This window comes from Python bivittatus, unplaced genomic scaffold (assembly GCF_059951505.1).
Source record: "Python bivittatus isolate LINGU-HERP-01145 unplaced genomic scaffold, Pbiv_v1 ctg000080_np1212, whole genome shotgun sequence".
In the NCBI taxonomy this organism is placed as follows: domain Eukaryota; kingdom Metazoa; phylum Chordata; class Lepidosauria; order Squamata; family Pythonidae; genus Python; species Python bivittatus.
This window is the reverse complement of record NW_028277035.1, coordinates 26,339,521-26,355,903: the sequence shown is the minus strand read 5'-3', so window position 1 is coordinate 26,355,903 and position 16,383 is coordinate 26,339,521. Positions and strand designations below refer to the sequence as shown.

General features: G+C 39.5%; 1 protein-coding gene across 3 annotated transcripts in view; it reads left to right on the top strand.

Annotated features, from left to right (window-relative positions):
- The window catches only part of SH3RF2 (SH3 domain containing ring finger 2), a 72,714-nt gene that overhangs the window by 22,103 nt on the left and 34,228 nt on the right, over nt 1-16,383 (top strand). For 2 of the 3 annotated variants that reach the window (XM_015887767.3, XM_025165540.2), the window contains exons 3-5: nt 8,372-8,641; nt 12,485-12,580; nt 14,616-14,942. In XM_015887767.3, the coding sequence (XP_015743253.1) occupies nt 8,372-8,641; nt 12,485-12,580; nt 14,616-14,942 (693 nt within the window). The remainder of the gene's footprint in view (nt 1-8,371; nt 8,642-12,484; nt 12,581-14,615; nt 14,943-16,383) is intronic. The other variant, XM_025165541.2, reaches the window with a different exon arrangement.

Genomic DNA, 16,383 nt, shown 5'->3' with positions numbered 1-16,383 from the left:
TTACCCTTTTGACAACCTCCAGTTGCTATTACTATTCACCTCACTGGTTAGTTGAATAACAAAAAAAAAAAAATCTCCTTAGTCTCTCTCTCTCTTGACAATCCCTTTCTGTCTACAAGGGAAAGGGACGGATCATTCCTCCCAGAGTCTGATCCAAGCTTTGCCTGATGGCAGCAAACCATGATGATGCCAAAATGATGACACAGACAGGATGACATAATCATAGAAAGGCCACATACATGTATCAGTGTATCAAGGTATCTGATTCACAAGTAAATTGTGGAATTGTCATGATTATTTTATCATGCTCATGTTGTCATTTGTCTCCTTGCCCTTCCACAGACCTTCATATCTCTGACCTTTGCAGTGGGCTTCTGAAATTAGACCATGGTTCTCTACAGCAGTGCTGCCCAACTAGGTGGCAATGTCCTGATGATAATACTTTTAAATAGCATTAAGCCTGGCTAGCACCTGGACAGGAAATACCACGCTATAGGTTTCTCTAGGAAACTAAGAAACAGTGGTTATGGAATTGGACAAGGGTCAAGAAGACCCAGGTTTGAGTTCACATTCAATCATGGAAGTTCATTGGGTGACTTTGTGCCAGTCACTCTCTCACAGTTCAACCTACCTCAAAGGGATGTTGTGGGGAAATATTGGAGAGGGAATGCTATGTATACTTTATTGAATATCTTGAAGGAGAGGTGGGATATAATTTAAATATAATTTAAAGAAATAATTAGTGATCCAAAGCATCCAAGAAGTCCATTATGACAAGCCATTATTGCCAATAAAACTACATCAACTTATCTTGGAAGTCTCCATGTGTTGATATCTTAAACTTTCATTCCAGCGAAATTCCATCAGCTACCATACTAAAAAGCATTCCAAGTGGGGCAATTTTGATTTAAAGAAGAATGGATGAAGGGTGCTTAATTCTTTCCCCACTGTGTATGGAAGACTCTCCTTCTCTGAGGGAAGAAGTGTTGTAGCTCAGTTACCAGCTGCATGCTTTGAAGTATTTAAATTATCAATCTCCTCTTCTGAAATTTTTAGTGGCCTCCTGCTAGAACAGATATCAAGGCCAATGTTTCTTTTTGCCATATACAACCAACAAACCATCAGGACTTTTTTATCCTCTCTTCATCCCATAAGGGCCTTCTGATACAGTTTCCTTAGATTTTATAACTGATTTTATAACTTAGATTTTATAACTGACTTACTACATTACTACATTAGATTTTATAACTGACTTATTACATGTCAACAGACCTGGACGTCTGTAACACCAGAATGGTGTTAGCTAATCTCTTTGTTAAGATCACCAATTTAATTCCTGTCATGGCTACCTCTCCACACCTAAAATAACTTACCTGTTCATTTGGCAAATTTTCTAAAACCAGAACTTGCTCAGCTGTTTCTTTTCCAGTAGAAAGAAGGTTCATGGCACATTTTTATTTCAACAATTGAAAGGAAATCTCCATCATCTACTATTGCATGTGGTGAAACAGGTGATAAATGCCACCATAAAGTACTACCTTTATTGTCTGAATTTTTATCTATGGCTGAGTTCACTTATAATAACTAAGTTCCTTCACTCCAGGGTCAACATTTCAGGCTATCTGCAGCTGCTTATTGCTTCCCAGCCTTCTCCTGTTTCAGATGCCCCTAGGTGAGGTTAGGAATGAAGTTGGCAACCTCACCTAAGCTTGAGAGAATTGTTAAGCCAACAGATCCCAGGTGATAAAAGATAAAAGTATCCATTGATTTGGAAAGGCAGGGAGAAAAAGCTGGATTTTAAACCTGAGGATAAATACATACAAAGGCTTTGATTTTTGGGTAGTGCTGTAGGCAAGTCTTTTGTTTTAGTTGGCTTCATTTTTGTCTTCAATAAAGGATCTACTCTGAGTCATTTTTGAGAGTCTGTCACCAAATAACCCAGTTCCATAATATGGGATGGAAAATCTGAAGAGCCTACAGTGGTGCTCACCAAACCATGACAAGACAGAACCACTGTTCCACTGAGGGCACGTTCATATACCCACTGCTGTCATTCCCCAAACACTCTTCTAATCCTCAGAACCATTTTCATAGGGGGCTGCAGTTGTCCTCAGTGCAACTTCTAAAAACTCCAGACAAGTTGACTAGATGTGGGGAATGTAAAAACAATCAGCACCCAGTTGGTTTCCTCCCCTACTCCATCCCCATCACACAATATATTTGCTTTCACAGTGAAATAAACAAGATAAACACCAATCATGAGGTGCAAACCTGCTCTTCTGCTCTGCTGAAGCCTGGCCTGAGTATATGGTGGCGTTATGGTGATATAGGGGCTTTGGGGAAGGAAGCCAAGGCAGTGGGATGCAGAGATTGGTGGGAACTCTTGCCAATGGAACAGTGATCCATCCCCAAGCTCAGCTTTCAAAGAAGTTGCAAAATGGAAGTTTGACAAGTTATATTGAGCTGCAGCCAAGCCAGAAGTAAACTGGATCAGCTGCCCAATGCTATTGCTGGGGAATTCAGGGGCACAGCAGCCATCTTGGAGTGGTGCAAGAGCCATGTCTGGAAGGGCCCTAAAAATACCGCAAAAGAATCCCAATAATTTAATGGAAACTTCAGTGTAAGATTTGAGAAGAGAACCTGATTCAAATCATCTACAGATTTCAGAAGTGGGGATGGGAAACTGCTTAGCTGGGAGTCTGTTTTTCTTAAAATGTTAAAATGGAGGGGGGGGGGAACAGATTTAGACCAGAGACAGTATTTGCACTGTACATCCACAGTATGGATTTGGCATCTTGTTATTCTAATAATCCTTAATGAATATATGAAATAAAACTATGTTTTTATTAAAACTTCCAAGGCAAAAGTAATAAGCTAGGAAATGTTCCTTATCTAGGCAGTTGTATAGCAGCTTGAAAGCTTTATTGGCATACCACAGTGAACCTAGTCTGAAAGCTAATTTTGCTTCAGATCTGGACTTCCAAACATTTTGTTGCTATGGATTAAGCTCTGCCTTGATTTTAGTCCTTGTAATAATATCTAGCTGTGTGTGTGTGTGCACAATTTTACATGATAAATTATTTAACTTCTTCAGCTCTGCCAGATGTTGTATGCCTCGAAGCTAAAATATCAGGTTCCTCAGCTTCTTTCCTTTTTTTTTTTTTTTTTGGAAGTTCAGGTTGTGACTAGCCCCACCCACAGTTATTTTATTTTATTTTATTTTATTTTATTTTATTTTATTTTATTTTATTTTATTTTATTTCTTTCCAAATGTAGAGGCTGCCCAACTCCTTGACAACCTGGGTGGCTTACAAATAAAAAAGAAAAGAAACAAGAAAAGAAAAGAAAAGAAGGTATTGGTAGGTTTGAGGGAACCCCAAGATTGCAAACTTGAAAAACTTCAAGAAAGACATGGCTTCTCCTTCTCAGCAGAGCAATTCCAAAAGTAAGGTCAGCCAAAGGAACAGAGAAGGTGCCTGGCTTCCTCTTCCAGAGATATAGTGTGCATATGGGGTCCTCATGTCTTCCATCCAACAGACATAAAATAAAATATTATCCAGCTTTTTGAGTGCCTTGTCTTTTTTTTATTATTATTATTTTAGGTTGTTTTTACAACAGTAGTCATTCCAACTTTCATGCTTGGTGACCTTATGAACTGACTGCTTCTTTCTTTACCTCATCCATCGACAGCCTAGATTTAGATTATTTCATTTACTTCCTGATTCTAGCAATCACCCTCAATCCAGCCCCTTCAAATCTGCAATCACTGTAGTCTGTAGGTCACATGACTCATCGTATGTTTCTGTAGTGAAATTTGAAAAGCGTGTTGTCATCAATTCTATATTATTGCTAGCATATGTTCTTGAAAATAAAGATTTGTTGGAAAAATATTGCAGTTGAAAAATCAGTCTTTCTGATGTTGGAAAACATAAATTCATATACATGTAGGCCTAAGTACCTTTTTTTTTTTTTTTTTTGCAGTTTTTCACTGTAATTTTTCTTGTGGATGCCAAGAAAGTTACACAGTTAGTATGTCCTCCTTTTTCCCTCCCTTTTCTTCCTTTCCAATTGTCTGTGTCCTCCTCTGCTTGTTCAGATATCTCGTAACCTTATGTGCATCTGAGGGAAGTTGTATGTACATTCGCTGGTGTCACTGATTATGTAGGTATAGGGAAAGAGAGAGAATTTTCGTATGTCTCTGTGTATATATGAGTAAATGTCAACCAAATGTGTGTGTTTGGACTGGCAAACTCTCTGAAGTCCTCACCACAATCCTCAGCCCTCAAAATGCTATTCTCCCAATGGTCTGATTTGGCGTACAGCAAACTAGTTTGTACCTTGCAATTCTCCTAGTTGCATGGCCCCTAGTTGCATGGCCAACTTTAAAGAACTGGTATTTGTTTAAAGATCTATTCCTTTAGAAGCCCCTTGGTTTGTTCTTTGAAAGAGTTATAATCATCCTTCCAATGCAGTGATCCCCAAGGTGAGCCACAGCAAATCACAAGATAAGATCCAAAACATAAATCTGATCAATGGGTAACATGGGCTCATAAAAACATATCACTATACTAAAACAGCACCAAATTATTATGCCATCCTTCAGTTTCAAAGGTTGCTAGGTATATTTGGATTGATTTTGTGCAATGCTGTATTTTTAAAGCCCTTTAAAAACAAGAAGCAAAAAGCTTCAGAATTGACAAACTACAATGGTGCTGGATGATGGGAAGTTAATTTGGAAACAGTGAATTATTGCATGAGCAGATCAGTAATATTTAAGGGAAGAACTGTATGATTTTAAAAAAAACTGTTTGGTTCATCTTCATTTTCAGCAGTGAACATCAATACCCACTGAGCCCCACCCCTTGAATGCCACAAGGAGTGGTGTTGGGTAAGAATTGCTCAAAATTCCGTGTCCTACAATCCCAGCAAAATATTGCCGAATGAAACCAGGACATGTGTGTGCATTACATCCAGACAAAAGATATTTGCTGTTGGGAGCCGGAGTGTTCCTACATTCATTGTAATATGTGGAATTGATACGACAATGAGAATTAGAGTGAACGTTTTGTTTCTTCTTAAGGGCAGCCCCTTTCTCCAAAATGTGCTTCTTTGTTTGCAAATTAAGTTCTTGCTTGTGTTAGGAGTGTGGTTTGAACTGTGCAGATGACTAGCAATGGAAATAAGAACTGCATTTTAAGACTGGTTCAAATATGTTGAAGATAGATAGATAGATAGATAGATAGATAGATAGATAGATAGATAGATAGATAGATAGATAGATAGATAGATAGATAGATAGATAGATATTCTTACCAGCTAGTATGTGCTGAAAACAGGTTTTCTCCTTTCAATTTCTAAAATTTAAGAAAGGTTAGGGTTAAGCTGAGGGCCTTATAAATGAAAGTTAAGCTATAAAAAGCATAAAGCATTCACATCTGCTATCTTTGGCATGAATAACAATCTGGTCTCTGAAACATAGGAGGTGAGAAGTTTGGCATGTGTAGAGCTGACTATATATTTAGTCTAAGCTGCTCCTGGGCACAAAATGTCTTTTAAAGGCATAGCATGTGCCTTGAATATTAATATGGAGTTGAAATCTATGGGTGGAGAAAGGTGGCACACCTATTTGGACCACAGGATAAACTAGGGTTGTTATTGTCTGCTGGTTCTGCAAGTATTTGACTCATAAAGAAAGGTGTTGTTTTAACCTGCTGCAAAAGATTGTCATAAGACATATTTGTACCTAAGGAATCACGGTATGTGCTCAGGGGCATTCTGTTGAGGCAGGATATCAGGGTTTGGCCTGGCACAGCTCTCAATAACCTGCTGTTCTGCCAATACAATTACAACTGCTCCCCAAATTTTCACCCAGAATTTCATCTTTGGCTATATTCATGGGGTCTCTGGGAATTGAAGTCCCAGCCAATCCAAAATATGCAGCTGATTTAGAGACTGGGTTGTTTCTGCTTTAGCCCTTTCTTCTGGGTGTGTCCAGGTGGACACTCCTTAGGACCACCAATCAAAAGATGTGCTTCTATTCGACTTTGTTTTCCTTAAAGGGTTTTCTGAATTGTATTTATTTTCAACTTGCTTATGCAGGCCATCCCACTGAAAGGCTCATGGGGTACAGCTGATTTTAACCTCTCTGCCCATGTGTCCATTTTGTGTCCAGCTGCTAGTAAAAAATCAGGTAGACCTGACAAGACTGAAGCATGTGTCCTCCTGATACGTAGTAGCCAACCTTCTCTTCCTGCAACTGCTCATAGAGGACCTCTAGAAAACAAGTGAGCAAGAATGCCAGTGGCTTCGTCAGCTGATGCTCAGAATCAAACAGCCTCAGGAAGGTCTCCTTCTATCAGCAGATGCATCTGAGAAGAATGAAACTTCAGTGACCCAATTGAACAGGCTTAGCCCTTTTTAAAGCTGGAAAGTGGTATACAAATGGTAGTAGCAACCACATCTCCCACTTCACCCCATGTCTGAACTTTAGGCAGCAAATTTAGGTTATTCTTACAGAATTTTTTAGATACAGCATCTGCAAATGAAGACAAGTGAGTTTCAGGAGGAAAAGCAGCCAAGCTTGCAAGCTGACCAGAGCTTCCACCTACCTGAATCATTCATTCCTTTTCTGGGACTAGCAACCTCAGGGACTCTCCTTCTCCAGGGAAGTTTACTTTTGGAGTTGCTATATAGTTCTGAATGGCACCCTTCTGTTTCACTCTGCTTGGCTTCTTCAGAAAGGGAGGAAGGATCGTCGTGGCTATTCCAGATTACGTGCACAACAAGAAGAGTGAATTCAGTGGAGGCTGTCTGGGTTGGCTTTAGCAGTCTAAATTATCTAGGCTATTACGTATTTAATTGAAAATTCTGGATTGGATAAAATAGGATTTCAGTTCGGCCATGTGGATGTTGTGTCCTGATTGTCATTTTACTACTGAAACTATCAAAAACAGATATTGGTAGAGCCCTTACTTCAGCAGAGCAATTCCCCTCATTCTGATTGTTCAGAGAATTACAAGAATGCCCTTACGAAATGCAAAACATAGTATGGTCTGAAATATAAATTAGCAGTTGGTGCAGATCTTTGAAGGGGCACTTCATTTTATCACAACTTTGATCAAAGGGCTCCTTCAGAACAAAGCAACATCCCACTTTTAATCATCAAAGCAGCCACACTGTTTTAATAAAATTGATAACAGGGGTTTTCTGAGCATGTGCAGCCACACATACAGAAGCCCAAAGCATCTGACTGAGCTGCATTGGCCCTGAGTTGACATTTCACTGAGGTGGAGCAACTAGCAGCAGTCACATGTACAGGCCCATATATGAGACCAGCCTTCCCCCGTCTGAGTGGTTCCTCCAGATGTCTGGATTTCTAAGCCCCAGAATTCTCACCAAAAACTAGGCAGTTGGAGGAATTCTAGGAGTTGAGTCCTGCATATTGGAAGAATGCTGTGATTGGGTAAGATGAAATTAGAGTTTGAAACTGAAAAGCAAGGGATCAATTCTATTAGCAGTGGCCTGCGATTCCTGATATAAGGATGTTGCAAAGTGAAAGGCATACATTAATCTAAGCATGAACTCAAAGTATCGTGCAAATAACTAGCGTGTGTTTCCAAGAAAGAAACCCTGATTTGTTCAGCAGTTCTTACCTGGCAGACTTTGCTTTGCCCAATCTGCTTTTAGTGCTGCTACAAGAAACTGAATTCAGGAACTAGCCACGTCTTTGGTGCTCTGTCCTAAGCATCCTTTGCGAGCAAGAGGTCTCGAGTTCAGTAGGATACGCTCCACTCAAAATAACTGCTTCTTCACTTCCGTGGAAGGAAGCTCTGTATGCCCAATGGCATCAGGTAGAATACTGCAAGTTCTTCATGGTAAACAAAGAAGCTGGTGGCTTGTCTTTGGGCTCAGCCTGTGCAAGATAGTATGCAGAGGTTATGAATCAAGAAACATGCCTGAAACAAAAACACTACACAGCCTTCAACTAAAAGTGCAGAGTTTGCAGTACCAAGAGAGAAACGTCCCACCCCTCTCAGTCATTCCTCTCCATTAGAACATTTTTTAGCATTGTACTGACCTCCAAATGCCATGCTTTCTTCTCCCTCCCATTCCTCTTTACTCTCTGTTATTACTTAAATTCTTGGAGATGGGGAAATAAAATATTGAAACAGGAAAAATGTTATGGCATGATCCAATCTGACATTTTAAGTTCCAATGATTTCAGCAGGGAGAAAGAGAAGCAGGCATTAAACTCTTCTACTGAGTGAAATTAAAGCTGCAGTCCTAGACCCACATATTTGAAACTAAGCCCTGTTACCCTTAGAAGACTTTCTCATAAGCTGACTCATTTCTCGTTTTCCTTTATATGAAGGTTCCCCGGGCTAAAGCCTTATACAGCTACAGAGGACAGAACCCTGGAGAACTGAGATTCAACAAAGGAGACATCATTATATTATACCGTCAGCTGGATGAAAACTGGTATCTAGGAGAAATCAATAGGGTCAGTGGAGTTTTCCCAACAAATGCCGTGCAAGTTATCAAACAATTGCCACAGCCACCACCACTGTGCCGAGCACTATATAATTTTAATCTGAAGTCCAAGAATAAAAATGAAAAAACAGATTGCCTGCCATTTCATAAGGTAAGTCCAGCACCCAGCCTCCAAAGATGAAAATCTAATTTAAGAATGTCCAGTTCAGGCAATAAGCAGTGATTCATTCTGGTCTGTCTCTAGACTTCATTTATGATGTGTACCTGATGATATAGCAAGAGAAAAAAGAAAAAAGAAAGAAAGGAAAAGAAATGAAAAGAAACAGTGTAGTGGACAGGCCTCCTTGCTCCACCATTTCCTAGATTCTTAAGGTGTACGGTAATGGTGAGCAACCTTTTTAGTAACTATGTCTCTATTTAAGTGTTTGTTTCTTTGGAAGCAATGTGAAGTCCACTTTTCATTTAACGTGTTCCCAAAGCAGGATACAATAAAACAAAACAATTCTGCCACTTGAGTGTTTTCCTCTACGGAGGTGGACAACCCATGCCATACATATCCACACCTTTCCTGCCCTTGCCACCAGTATGGTCCTTCAATAGACCTACCACCTTTATGTGCCACTGCTCTATCCATTCCTACTACCTGGGATCTTTCTGCTTCCATCAGGCATCAGCTGGGCAGTAGGAACAGATTCCTGTTTCCATGTTTCTATTAGGACACGAGTTGTACGAGGAATTCTATGCATGTTTTGTTATTGTTTTCCCTCACTAAGTGCAATAAGAAGGGACCCAAGTGAACTCCCTTCCTCAAAGCTCTCAGAGTCTTAAGAAGGAGATCTCACACAGCGATTGTCGTCGTCATCATCAAGTCTCCAATGTGTCATATTCACCTCTTTATTCTTGTAATAGTTTTCCTAGCCTTCAGCCCTTTCTTAATTCCCTTTCTAGTTTTTTCCTTCTATATTCCTTACAGAGATTTCTAGTTGTACTATTGGGCTGTCTATAAACAGATTCTACTACTTTTGGCAAACCAGCTTGCAGATACAGGAACAAAAACATTTCCACAGTAGTGATTTATAGTGTCACCCAACAATTGCTGTGGTGAGATGAAGCCTGTCTACTTCTGTGATATATTGCCACAGCAATGGCTGGATGATACTATAAATTGCTATTGCAGAAATGCTGATTGTCATCCTGCAGCAGCCCACTGGCCAACTCTGTGATGCAAGTGAATGACATGATTGCATCTCCCTATATATCAAAATGCTGTTAACTCTTCTAACCTACGCGATTAAATAGAATCATAACTTTAGCCAACTGCTCCTTATCAGCAATTTATTCTATATTTACCACATTAGATTCATCATGATCTTTAGCTTCATAATTTCATAGGTTAGGCAGATTTCATGTTGATAGTATACAATAATAGTATAGGTTTCACCACCGCAAACATAAGATGCTTGCAAGCAATGGATCAAATGGTGCTTTAAAGGAAAATGGTTTACAGGGTACATCAGAAAACAGATGCTAGTGATTTCTAGCATCTTGTGGTATCATCCAACCATCACTGTGCTGATATAACAGTAATGAAGACAGACTTTTTATTGCCATAGTCACGGTTGGGTTATGCTAGAAGATACTATAAATCACCAGTGAAAAAACAGAGACAGAATACCTAGGCACCATAGAATCCTCAATTTCATCCCCCAAAGCACACTACATTTACCCTGTGAATATTTTTCTTGTTCCATTGCTCATAACTAACAGGGCCACCTAAGCATGGACCCTGCAGCATCAGGGAGCTGACAAAAGATGCAGATTGCACGGTAGAATGACAGTTGGCCCACTGAGAAGGAAGGAGCAAGGTTTCTATTTCAGATTCAGGGTGGCAAAGTGAATAATGAGACCAAGCCACATTTAAGCATGTTCTTATACTTACTGTATTGAGATTACAGGAGAGTTGGCTTGCGGGAGAGCTGTAAGAACATGGTTCCGATTCCGAACTGCCAGTTGTGATCATTGCCTGAGACAGGGAAGAGCCAGCTGTGAGCGCCAGTTTTCACTGCAGCATCTGCTGCTGCTCATTTCATCATTATAAACACTTCTAAAAGAGTCTTTCTACAACTGTATGCACAATGAGGAATCCTAGAGAGGGACAATTTATTTTGTTCACTGCAGACTTTTTCTTATCGCATGCCATCCGGCTTTGTGTCTTTTGCTTTTTAAAAAGTGCTGCTGGAGACAAAGCTCCTCTGCTCTTTTACACCGATGTTGGGATTTGGGGGTTTCATGTAAAGCATTGTCATTTGGGCAAAAGAAGGGATTTTATTACGTTCTCTATGGCTGAAGACATAAGATCAGATTGGTACATAATGGAAAGTGACTTGCCCAGCCACTGCAAAGGTTCATCTGCTTTCCTGTCACTTTCAAGATTTCAGCTCTCAGGTTTTTGTTTCTTCAAACCTCTCTTTCTCCCTTCTTCTTTCTTCTGGCTTCTTCTTTGTTTGCTTCCCTCCAACTCTTCTGGCTTCTCCATTGATGCTCCATTGATTTCAAAGCAAGATCTTTTCTAAAGAGCTGGCTTGTTTGATACATAAGGGCAGGGTTCTTAAGGGTGTTGTAACAGGGAAGGGAGGGACATGGGTGTGTTGTTTCTTTCACAGCCCTCAACCAACACACTTCTAATATCACAAGTACATGTATTCCTTATAAGCCCATTTCAAAGGGGGGGGGAGGGATATCACACATCCTAGACTTACTCCCTGATGTCTATTGACCCATTCGCTAGCCATTCCATTTATTCCCATGCATGCTTTATGGCCATGACATTTTGCTCTCATCACATTCAGCAATCAACCTTCAACTCCACAAACAAAATGTTCCATAGTTAAAGCCTATTCTTTATATCATTGATTGATTGATTGATTGATTGATTGATTGATTATGTGCCATTAAGTCATTTTTGACTCCTAGTGACTACATACATAGATTTTCTCCATGTTGATCTATCCCTAACCTGTTTTTTCAAATTTCCCAATAGTACACTCACTGCCACTGTAACTGAGTCCATCCATCTTGCTGCTTGGTCATCCTCTTCTTCTCTTTCCTTCCACCTTTCCCAGCATTAGAGCTTTTCCGGAGAGCTGAGTCTTAGCATAATATGTCAGAAGTAGGATAATTTGAGCCTGGTCATTTGTGTCTTGAGTGAGAACTCTGGGTTGATTTGTAAAACAACAAACTTACAATAAGCTTTCTTTCTCATATTCATATATTTCCCAGTGATCTGCGGAAAAGAAAAAAAAAAATCTCTTCTACATACCCTCTCCCCAGCATAAAGCCATACTGCATTTCTCAAATTTTGTTCATTGTCACTACTTCTGTCCTATAATTCCGAATTCTATCAAACACCTTCCCAGGCATACTTAACAAACAAAATCCTTCATTCACGCTTGCTATCTTTCCCTTTTTAAGGAATAATGCTATTCTATCAGTCTTCAGACACAGATGCAGTCTTCACGTGCACATTAAACAAATCACACAGCTACTCCATGAGCAAACTATATCTGTATTTTAACATAACCTGAGTTACAATATTTATACCTGCAGCCTTATCATTTTTTCAATGTTCTGACAGTGTGGCATCCTTCTCAGCATTTTTGTCTAGAATATTAATATGGATTTCATTCATTTCAGTTCCACTCTTTCAACATATAACTGTCTGTCCCATACAGATCTCTAAAATAGTCTTTCCAGTATTCACTCATTACAGTTTCATCACAAATCATTTCATCACTTTTAAGTCCTTACCCTCTGATGGACATTCCTTGTTTAGAATCACCCATTTCAAGATTATTGTATAGTACAATTTTTCATGTTTTAATGGCTACAAATCAAGCTGATGTAGTTTATCCCTCACTATAGTACAGTAAATCACTGGACCTCTATCAAGCATAAGCAACTATGCTGGTTAGTCTGTATGATTATTATCTTTCAGGGTGATATAATCACTATAATCAGTCGAATAGATGAAAATTGGGCAGAGGGCAAGTTGGGTGATAGAACTGGAATTTTCCCCATCTTGTTTGTGGAGGTAAGAACAATTTATTGAATGTACTATGACTATACAGACATACCACACACTCTCACAGGATGTTCTTTGTGAAAACAGTTGATCATGGCTTGCAGTTTCAGGTGCTGAGAAGAGAAAAAGCTCTCATGGGATCCATCAGACGGTTGCTTAAAGCCATCTCATACTCATCAGTTGACAGATAGCAGGAAACTAAAAGAGACCTGAAGCTTCTCTAGCCAAGTATTGGAAGTAGTGAGTGGGACAGGATAACCTTGCCTTTAAAAAAATTAGAGTATATCCTGTTTATAGCTAAGGCTGCTACAAGAGCTGAGACTGGTAATAATGGACTCATCAGGGTATTTCTATTTTTTTTATAGAATGCTGCCTCAGCTTTATTTCTTTCACATGATTCAAATTGTTTCCCCATCTCTAATGACAATATACATATGCGCATTAATAAATACGCAAAAAAGAAAATCCATATTGATATGATTGTACACATGATTTGTGTTCCTATCCACCCAGCAAAAAATCATAAAAGTAGTCTTAATATATTGATGTGATCATTTGCATCATCACCCCACTGCCCAGATGATTGGTGTTAAGATAAAGAATTTGATGGAATTTGCCTATTCTGATAAGTCATAGTTTGTTTTAACCATTCTGTGTAGGGTAAGCCACAGTGGCTGAATCCACACATAATGATAAACCATGAAACCATTACAAACTCCAATGGTTTGGTTCACACATCATACTGAGCCAAAACCAAATAATCCATGTGGATTATCCATTTTCTTCTAGTAAATTGGGCAAATCGAACTATTTTGTTTTATAACCATGGCTTATGGCTTAATGTGTTGTGCAAACCCACTCAAATGTGGCTTGTTCAAACCACAAGACCCCTGTTTGAGGCCCCTATGCTGGGGATGCCACAAGGCCCAACACTTTCCCCTCTCTTGTTTGACATCAATATGAAGCTGCTGGGAAAAGTCATTTGTCTGTTTGGAATCAGGTATCGTCAGTATGCTGATGCTACCCAGCTGTATATATTAGGATCACCCAGAACTTTGCCATCTTTAGTCCTGAATGGGCTTTCACTTCCCCACTGAGAATTAGTGCACCATTTGGGAGTTTTCCTGAATGGTGCACTAATGCTCCTGAAGCATGAGATAGCAGCAGTAGCCAGGAAGGCCTTCACACAGAATTATCTTTTCCACCAATTGTCCATTTCTGGATTGGGAAGCCCTCCAGACAGTCACTCATGCTTTGGTCACATCTATATGGGCTGTCCTTGAAAGCCATTCAGAAGCTGCAGCTGGTCCACAATGAGCATGTCATGGTATACCCATGTACACATCTCTGTTGTGTGACTGCAGGGGTCACCAGTAGGCTTACAGATACATTTCAAGGTGCTGGTTATCACCTTCATGTCATAGGGCCTCGTTATCTAAGGACCATCTATCTCCTATAATGTCTGCCTGATGTGTTCACTCCAACAGAGTTGGCATGTTTCAAGTTCCATAGATTAAACTCTGCCACCTGATGGAACTCAGAATGTAACCCTTCTCTGTCACAACTCTTGCTCTATGGAACAGCAACAAACACACCCACACACTCCAGATTTGTATGGCCCTACCCTGGCCTCCTTCAAACCAGCCCTTAAAAGCTCTGGATTAAATTGGATGGTGGCTCTTTGTGAGAATGCTGTATGTTAAGAGGGTGTTGGTTTTATTCTTTCTGAGTGTTTCACAATCCTCTTTTTATTGTTGCTGTTAATTTGTTTTTATATATATATATATATATTGTATGCCACTCAGAGTCACTAGAGAGTCGAATGGCCTTGCAAATTTGATAAAACATCAATAAGATTGTTTAATAAGCCATGACTTAGCACTGTGTGTAGACCCAGTCAGTAGCGCCATCCCCCACACAAGTTAGCATGTTGCCTGAGACACCTATTCAAGCAGTTCCTGGAGTTTCAGTTCTGGAACTTAACATCCTTGGATTTCTACCAACAAAGTCTCATTTTTTTTTCTTCCCCCTGCCCCTTTTCCAGCCAAATACAACAGCACAGCAACTTCTTCAGAGGAGCAAAACTTACCAGTCTTCCACCCTGAAATGTGCTTCTCCTTTACAAAAGTTCTTACCTAGACCAAAAGGGGTAGAGTCACCCACTTTCTGCAAAGGATCTGAATCCAGAAGGAAGAGCGTGAGGCAGTTCTCTATTACGACTGCCCTAAATACCCTCAACAGGATGGTCCATTCGCCCACAGGAAGGCAGACTTTGGAAATCAGTTCTCCTGTGCTCATCAGTTCTAGCAACCCTTGTGTGGCTAAAAAGAACCAAGAGAAATTAGAAGTCCCATATAACATACCAGAACAGGTAAATGCATTGTTTTCCCTTTTCTTTCATGCCTTTGTTCATTCTTTTTTTTTCCGTATCTCCATTGTATGCTGCTCATAAGGAAAACATGTAAGTGAGCAGACAATACACTTAAGAGCAGGCACTGTAAGGATGTGTTTTTGCTTACCAGGCAGCAGATCGAAAAGCAAACTTTATCTGCCATGGAAGGAAGGATTAGTTCTGGCTTCTAAAAATTTCTCTCTCATACTATGCTGTGCTACAGATGAAGGAGCAGTAGCAAACTCATTGGATTATCTCAAATGAGGTCCAGGACACAGTTCATTCTTATAGTTTGGTTCATTTCTCACCAAATTTTACCCATCAAGTTTATTTTTTGTTTGTAAAATTTTTGAGCATTCTTTCCAACTTAAAGTGCTTGAAACAGAACAAAAGGGCCATGAAATGGGTTCAATGAAGTCACGTAGTTTAATAAAATTGAAAATCAAAACCAAAGATTAAAAATAAATAAATAAATGCCAATACAAACCTTCAGCTATTGGTGGAATAAACAGTGACAGCGGTAATCCTAAAGCTCAGAAACATTCTAAAGCAGAAAAGGGCCATCTACATGTAGCCCAAAGCTCCCCCTTTTGGTGGGGGGAGCTCTGGGCCCTTATTCCCCTAGTCATAGCACCAAAATTTAGCTGCAAACTGATAAATAATGAGTGCATAATTTTATGATTTTCTGCAAGGAAAAAAAATCCAAGTAACATAAATGTCAGAAATCTCCAGTAAGTTTAATGGGCCTGTTAAAGTTTGATTCCCCCAAATCTAAAGGACAGTGGTCCAAAAACCTACTCTGATGCCATAATATCACTGCTGTGCAGCCATGGCTATTGGTTATAAGAGGTTTAACCATCTCTATTCTAGAGAATAGATCCTATTTCTAAGAAGGCTTGTGTGCTCTATAGATTCACCTATGTAAATCCTATAACGCAAGTCATGGTTTTATTCATTTGATAACTTGAAAAGAAGTCAGTGAGTGTTTGGTTCATAGAACAATGGTGCTAAGTTCTTCATTTCTGTTTGCATATATTGTTCATAATCATGTTCACTGTTTTCCAAACTAATCAGGGATTTTATACAGACAGTCAATTTACCAGGGCAATCTCTTGAATTCTATAAAAAAATCATTCCTTTTTTCCTAATAATGTAATAAAAAGTACTGGTCAATATATCCCATTAGCATATCATTTTCTTATTTTTTATGGTAGATGCACTAAACCATTATACTACCCATCTGCTTAGATGTTAGGTCACTGAATCAGCATGTTACATACTAAAATTGCCTAATTCACTCCTGACCCCAAACCTTCATCCGGTTAGAAATTGCATAACAATAGGATTGATGGTCTTGAAAAACTGCAGTGATGAGATGGGACCACAAAAATCATTCCCATGCCTTTGCTTGGGTTCCAGG